We start from the raw sequence: 7,814 nt of genomic DNA on the forward strand, positions 1-7,814 counted from the left end.
GAGCAATATGTATAAAGCAAGCTAAGACCTGTATTGTTGCAATGTAGCAACAGGTATAGGTCAGCTGCCTGATGGAAATAAAAGGAGGCGACACTGTTTAAAACAGGAAACTTTTATTTCAATGAATGTAAATTGAAAACTTTAACAGCAGTCTATCTTTCCGATAAATAACTAACAACCTAAATGAAATGGAATCGTCTTGGGAGATGAAAGCAAGCTCAGAAGCTTCTGGGTTTTGAGAAACACATTTCACAAGTTTGTGCACAGGTATCCAGAGAGCTACAGTTGCTACACACACATCTGCACTCAAACATCCTTAAAGCTCATTTATTAAAACTTTCAACTATACTTTGCAGTTTTTGTGCAGATCAAACAACACATTTAAAGAGGGGTTTTCTAAAGGTATGAAGAAGCTCTAAAGCATTGCTGGCAAGCCTCTGCAGTTTTCATCCTTGGGCTTAGAAATAGACTACATGACAAAATGTTTGGCAATCTAAAGATGAATGGATAAAAGCAAATGTTTTTAGGTAGTGGAAAATATCTTGCATGCAAACTGACAGTTTCTCTGCTGATCCTTTGTTTACTTTTTAAGACATGGGGAAAAAGTGGACATCTCAAAACTCTGCTCAGCTGCAGACTCTTATCAGATATTGCATAAAGTGACCAAAGACGCTGCAAGGTCACCTCAAAGGTTAAGGTCTCACTGGTGTGCCATCAATCGATTCTTCCCCTTCTTGGGAACCAAAACCCGTGTCCTGGGAGCTGCTGCTTCCTGTAGGTGAAGGAATCATCTTCTTCATTTCAGGTTTTTTATTGCTCTTCTCATTGTGAGGCTTCTCTGCTACATTATGCTCAGGCTTTCTTCCCTTCATCCAGCTCGGTTGTGCTGCTTTTTTTTCTTGTAGCTCAATGTGATTGAACTTGCTGATTATTTTTTTGGTTTCTACCTTTTCGTCACTCACTTCGATGCTCTCGGCATGTGCAGAGGTCATGTGTTCATCTGGCGCTCTTCCCTCTTTGTTCATCCCTCCTTCACTTAGGGTTTCTGCCTCTTCATCCGTGGCCTCATCACTCACCGTTTCTTCGGTGTTAGTAAAACCGTTTCCTCCTTTTTTCTTCTCTTTCACTTTATTTACACTAATTTCACTTTTGGCTGCTTTCTCCTTCTCGTCTGACTTAATTTCCTTCTTTTCCTCTTGTTCAGCCTGAGCTTGGCCTTCCTCCATTTTCACCACAACAGAGTCAGGAAATTGTCCCTCGTCTCTACATTCATCCACCTCATTCTGTTGAATGTCTGATTCCATCTGTGCTTCAAGCTTTTCTTTATCCAGCTTTTCCTCATTGCTGTGCACAGTCACCTTAAGAGCTGTGCATTTGTCATCTTGTCTGGTGTTAAAACCTCTGAAATTGTTCTTGGCACCAGTGATGTATTTCCCCAGTACAGAGGAGCCATTCTTGGTCAGGGCATCGCTTGTATCGTGTCCATCATCCATTGCGTACTGCTGGGCGACTTTCAGATCGTTGTGCATCCTGGCGACCGCTTTGCTTAGCTCAGTCATTCGATTTCCAATATCTGAGGGAAGAAAACACTTTAGTCGCACCACAAGCTTTTTAATGATTAATAATTTACTTAAAACTGAAACCAGTGCTTAAAAAAGAAGAAGAAAAGAAAACCTGCTAAAATCATAGAGCTGATTTATAGAATACAATCCATGTCTGGGAACCCAAGCCTTAATTTCTTTGTCAGTAGTAAAACAAGATTAGTCAGGAAGTCAAATTACACACTATATGGACTGAAACATTAGATCAACAAAAGGTGCCTGACCATGAAATGAAGCTTTTGTGCTGATGTTAATGTAAGAGAAGGTTTGGAGCTCTGGTGTTACTGAGTCAGCAGATCATTGGAGACTTTTTTGCACTTAGAGGCACAATGACCTCTTTAGAATTATCCATTATTTCCTCTTTTGTTTGTAAAGGCAGACTGCATGCCAAGATGCTGCATTTTATACACCTGTGATAATGGAACTGAAAACACCTGAACTTAAGATTAAGCGGTGTAGCCCAATACTTTTTCCATATAGAGTATATCCTCTCTGCAAAAACTAATCAAGTGCTTACTGAAAGAGTCATTACCTTTCCTCTTGGTCTCCTCAAACTCCCTGCGAGCTGACTCAATGTAGCGCTGCACCAGTGCCGTGATCACCTGCTGACGGTACGATAACTGGCCATCTTCAGACCCCTTATCACTGGACTTTTTACAGAATACAGATAGCATAAAACATGTTAAATGCCATATAGAGTATAATTAACATATATTAAGTAAAATGTAAAAGATAATATATTCTTTTGATAAAATCAAATTCATACACACTTACTATAGAGGCTATGGGGGGATATTTTTGCTCAGAGGAACAAGTGCAGCAGCAGCAGATCCGTCTAACGATGCCCCTTGAATGGAATAAAAAAATTTCTTTTTTAAAAAAAATCAGAATAAAAGGCTGTTTTTCTAGTTTAAAATCTGTATTTTTGCAGCTCACCTTAGGATGTAAAAAATGGCTTTGGGGGAGGGGATGATGTTGAAAGGCACAGGCATGGTGAGGCCCTCTCTGAAGTAGCTGAGGTACAGCTTTGACCTGGCAAATTTCCACTCAACGTCCGCATCATCCTGAATTAAAATAAATGCACATTGGTCAGTGCACATCCCAGAGGGGGGGTCGCTTTTGTAGACGTTACACAGGATGGTAATTCTTTACCTCAATTTTCTGAAAGGAGTTTGTTATCATGGCAATAAGCATGTTGAGAAGTACAATGACAATGACAAGAGTGAAGATGCCATACAGGATCCTTCCTACAAATTCTGCCAACACAAAGTCTGGCATGTCCACATATTCCTGGTTTACAACTCCAAACATGGTCCAGAACAGGAAGCGGAAGGTCTCATTAAACCTGTGAAAGTGAAGAAAAGCACAGGCACGATGTGAGGGTTATTTTATTATTAAAAAAAACAACAACAACAAAACAAGTTATAATCAAGCTATAATATCAGGGGGTTGAACAATAAAGCAAGTGCCAATTGCCCAAAACTGCCAAGATGTGCAGAACAAAAGGGTGAATCTTTTTATAACTCATCTGTTTTAAGAGTTAAGTTGTGCATTTTTATGGGGCATGAGTATTTTGAATGACAGGTGACTCCCCCTGTGAGCTGTCTGCTAGAAATCCACTCAGCTAATTAGGGACACTGATATACTGAACAGTGGATACAGAAAGTGTACACACCAATGTTAAAATGCTGTTTTTTCATGATGCAATCAATACAATTTTTCCCACCTTTAATGCTATGTATCACCTGTACAATTCAATTGGAAAACAAATCTGTTAGGGAAAATATACATTACAAAAGTACAATAGGCTTGTTGCATAAGTGTGTACACCGATCATCTAGGACTTTGAAGCATCTTTTGAGTCTTTTTGGGTACACAGCTGCCATCAATTAGAGACTCTGGTTAATCCCAAATAAAGTTCAGCTGTCCTAAGAGGATTTCTCTGAGATTTACTCAGTTGCCTGCTTCAGCCAAAGCCATGGGTTGCAAAGGGCAAAGCCTCAAAAGGATCTCATTGTTGAAAGGTGTCAGTTGCAAGAAGTGTACAAAAAATGTTTTCACAGTATTTGAAATTTCATTGAACACAGAGAAGACAGCCATCAAAAGGTAGAGGGAAAAATAGGACAATAATTACACTGCAAAGAACTGGACTTTGTTGCAAAATGAACGAAAAGACAAGATGTAAACTGGTCAGAGAAGTTGCCCAGAGACCTACAGCAACACTAAAGGACTGGCAAGTCCTTGTTGTATACTACATGTGACAACAATATCCGGTGTTCTCCTTATGTCTGGACTATGGTGTAGGGTTGCAAAATGGAAGCCTTTTCTGATAAAGACAAAAACAAAAGGTTTGGTATGTTTGGTACAAAAAAAGTACTATGCCTCACCAATACAACATCATACCCACAGTGAAGCACGGTGGTGGCAGTATCATTTTTAGGTTGCTTTTCTTTAGCTGAAACCGGGGCTTTAGTCAAGGTGGAGGTAATTACAGTTTCGTACACGTGTCACTTTTGACCCCAAACCTTTTGGAGTCTACCAGACAGCTGAAGATGAAGAGGAATTTTACCTTTTTAGCATGACAATGACTCTAAGCATGCAAATCAAAAAGATAATGGCTTCACCAGTAGAAAATTACCCTGAAGATGGTTGTGCACAAGAAATGCCCTCAGAAGCTGACAAAAGTGGACAACCAAGTCAAGATGTAGCATGCTGGTAGACTCCCTTCCCTAACAGATGTGATTCAATTGAACTGTACTGGTTATAGGTCACATGAAAGGTGGGAAACACTTTTAAATGATTTATTTGGATCTTTTTTTTTTATGACAAAAATTGGTATTTCAACAGGGGTGTGTACATTTTATACATTCGCTGTGTGTGGCTTGATAAGTATGAGTTCCTTTATTAGATAGACAGACAGACAGACAGACAGACAGACAGACAGCATAATATTAACAACCTTTGACAGCTTAGATATTAACTGTAAGGGCTAGTTTTAATTATCACATTTCTGTAGATCATTTAAATTAGAAATACTTTTTAATGCCTTCAGAAAAGATGATGTAAAAGTCTCTCAAACTCTCTCTACTCTTACCTGCCAAGATTTGGAGAAATGACATAAGGAACATAGATATTGTTGATGCCACAAAGGAAGGCGGTGCCAATGATCATCAGTATGAACATAAATCTAAAAAAAACAAACAGAAAAAAACTTTCACATACTTCTGGCTCTGTATATTCAGATGTAAAAATATAAGGAATCAGATATAAATGACCTCATCATATCATCAATCATCTTTCCAATGGAGATCTGTAGTGTTCCCAGAGATTCGTGGGCTGGCAGGATATATGCCAGTCGTGTGAAGCTTAACATGCTCGTCACTGCAAAGAGCACCTCGGCAATCAGCTGAGGATCTTCCTGGTGCCAATTGTCACGTGCTGCAAGACAATTTCACATAGTCAAAACAAACAAACAAAAAAACAATTGAGCATTAAGATTTGTGACATTCATTTTGGATGAATGCACTGATTTTTCTTTTCCCCTTACAAGTCTGGGTGAAGTAGACACACTCCTCTGTGCCATCATGATCATGGCAGAGGAAGAAACCTTTGAGCAAGATAAGCACACGTAACGCAAAAGATGCCAGGTACATGCTGAGCACCATCACGTCCAAGCAGTTCCACCAGTCTAGGAAGTAACTCCGAAGCCCCTCGATCCACACTTCCTTACACTCATACCAGAAGAATCCTTTAAGAAACAGACAATCCGAACCCTGTTCACATCTAACGGCTGTTGTCTATTTTTAAAAGTTAAAACTAGAGAAAGTACACCTACCGACCACCCACACCATGTGAAAGGAGCTGTGCAGAAGGTTCTGCTGCCGGGAAGCAAATGTGTCCCGATATAGCTCCATGGTTATCGATTCCCCAAGTAATGTAATGAGAAACCACAGGTAGGATGCAGAGTGAAGAAGAAACTTGATCACAGGAATTCTTACTAGCTTTCCCAGCTGGGGAACAAACAACACAGTCAAAGGAAAATTGAAATAATACCTCACATGACATCTTTATGTACATCCAATATCAACCTGCTACTACAGAGTGTGTGACCTTTGACTTCGGTGCAATCCAGTAGACAAGGCAAAGAAGGGGCATGGTAAGAAAGATTCCCATAGAGACAAACAGCTTCCAGGCCGTTCTGCTACCTCTCCAGCCTGCCAGTTTCCCACACCAGATAGAGGACAGAACCTGCTGGCAGATTGGGTGCGCCACAAACTGCCACAAACAGAGAGAAACAGAGACAGAGAAGTCAGGAATTGATTGTTTCTTATCTTACTTGTCTTTGGTTGGCATCCGTTCTAATTCTAGCTACCTGCTTCTGGTTGTAGTTGACTGCAAGCCGCAGGCGAGACAGGCTGGGGATTCCTTCCTCAAAGGCTTGTTCATCCAAGGAATCCTGAGTTTCATTTCCACAGCTGTTCAAAATAGTGGTTACCTCGCTCTGGTTGCGACACATGCCCAGCAACTCCACGGCAAACTCCTGACAGATCTGCTCCAGGCTCAGGTACTGAGGCTGTAGGAGAAATTAACCATAAGTCATGAAGCAACAGAGACACCCGCCATGAATAGTGAGCAGGGATAACTATGAATCTCCTCAGACCTTGAACTCTGGCTCTTTCTGTGACAGCTTACGGAGTTCTCTGCTAAGACTGAAGGCGCTGAGCATGGCATCGTCAGAGGTGATAGACAGGTAGGCACGGCTGGCAATGCCACGATAAGTATTGATGCGAGACAGGGAGAACTTCAGCAGGTCATACTGCCGGCCGTTAGAACACTCCAAACAGGCGCAGGAGATCTTATGTGGCCACGGGATGACGTGGCCTTTCTGGGTGAGCATGGTAACAATGTCGTACAGGTCTTTCTGGCAGGCTAAAGTCAGAGGGGTCACACCAGGGGCAAACTGAGAGTTGTCAACAGAACGATCAAATATGGCCTGAGAGAAGGACCGTACGTCCATCTTGTTCCCTTTCTCCTGATCCAAGCGGTCCAGGAGACGCTTCACCACTATGGGCTGGTTGGTGTCCACGGCGACTAGCAGAGCCTCATGAATCTGCCGGAAGTCAAACTTGACTCCTTGCAGGAGGGCGTCCATGGCATCCTCGTTGCCCAAGCGGATGGAGAGGTTGAGGGCCTCCCTCCACTGGCGATCCTCAGACTCATCCAGCTGGCGGGTGATGCCGTCACCTGTCTTCAACAGTCCGCACAGCAGCGCTGTTTTCCCCTCCTGAATGGCACTGATGAGCGCTGGAGAGAACCGCATCTTCTTGCTCATAATCTCTCGCCATTGCTCTGGCTGCAGGACAGATCGGGAAAGTCAGCAGCAGTCTCAGATTCACACACTGGAAGTCTTTGATTTTAAACCATTTTATGCTGTTTAATTATGTTTAGACAACAAAATTACTTGGTTAGATTTGAGGAAAGAAAATCATGGTTTGCTTAAAATAGACTTTAAAAGCTTTAACCACAAGGCTTACAAAGTGAACAAAGGTCTGAGGGTAAGCTTTTCTGTTCTGTCAAGATGTTTTGGCACTGAGGCCAATTACCCGATTCAACTGATCCTTTGATAAAATGGCAAGATATACTTGGAATAAAAGAACATGCCAATAGGGAAAGATTTTACTTAGAAATGCATGACATATATGAACACAAACATTAGTAAAACAGATAAAAATATAGAAAAAAAATATAAAACAAATTAGTAATTTTTTTTAAGCTGGTTCGAGCTTATATGAAGCACAGTAGGGTTAGATTTGCTTTTTTTCCTCTTTTTTTTTCAACCCGCAACTACTTTTTTCATATCAAATAACAAATTCAAAGCCACGAGCCACTAAAAATCTCCTTACCGTTAGGTTTTCCATTCCCAATGACAAAACAACACGATTTTGAGTGGTGGCTCTCAAAAACAGAAGCAGATTCACTGAAACTTCAGGGATGAAGATACTGGCAGATTGCACAATAATTCCAAAAGAAGAGAACTGAGAACTCCGTAGTCCTCTGATCATGTGCTATCGGCTGACTACTGAAAAATCAACATACACAATCTCAATAACAAATTTCAAAGGCCCTCGGGGCTAGGCCAATTAAAACGTTACCGGTTCAAAGTACTTTATGCTTGGCTGGGCCCAAACCAAACTGTGACTGCATTCAAACAGA

The 7,814-nt window shown here is 41.3% G+C and overlaps 1 protein-coding gene across 1 annotated transcript; it reads right to left on the bottom strand.

Annotated features, from left to right (window-relative positions):
- Positions 1 to 109: 109 nt before the first annotated feature.
- Positions 110 to 7,574, bottom strand: LOC134636959 (short transient receptor potential channel 2-like). The gene is made up of 13 exons (XM_063487244.1): positions 7,505 to 7,574; positions 6,262 to 6,954; positions 5,974 to 6,174; positions 5,712 to 5,876; positions 5,437 to 5,611; positions 5,149 to 5,349; positions 4,877 to 5,039; positions 4,696 to 4,788; positions 2,754 to 2,946; positions 2,538 to 2,665; positions 2,376 to 2,448; positions 2,134 to 2,251; positions 110 to 1,573 (listed from the first exon to the last, which is right to left on the bottom strand). The coding sequence occupies exons 1-13, from the start codon at positions 7,517 to 7,519 to the stop codon at positions 693 to 695; spliced, it is 3,099 nt and encodes a 1,032-aa protein (XP_063343314.1). The 5' UTR covers positions 7,520 to 7,574; the 3' UTR covers positions 110 to 692.
- Between the last annotated feature and the right edge of the window lie 240 nt (positions 7,575 to 7,814).

Source organism: Pelmatolapia mariae, linkage group LG10_11, assembly GCF_036321145.2.
Source record: "Pelmatolapia mariae isolate MD_Pm_ZW linkage group LG10_11, Pm_UMD_F_2, whole genome shotgun sequence".
NCBI lineage: Eukaryota > Metazoa > Chordata > Actinopteri > Cichliformes > Cichlidae > Pelmatolapia > Pelmatolapia mariae.

What these genes read in the sequence shown, in the direction of transcription:
- LOC134636959 (XM_063487244.1), bottom strand. An exon ending in GGATTGCACCGAAGTCAAAG is followed by an intron (nt 5,612 to 5,711) that starts GTCACACACTCT and finishes TTTGTTCCCCAG; the next exon opens with CTGGGAAAGCTAGTAAGAAT. An exon ending in GCCATTTTTTACATCCTAAG is followed by an intron (nt 2,449 to 2,537) that starts GTGAGCTGCAAA and finishes ATTCCATTCAAG; the next exon opens with GGGCATCGTTAGACGGATCT.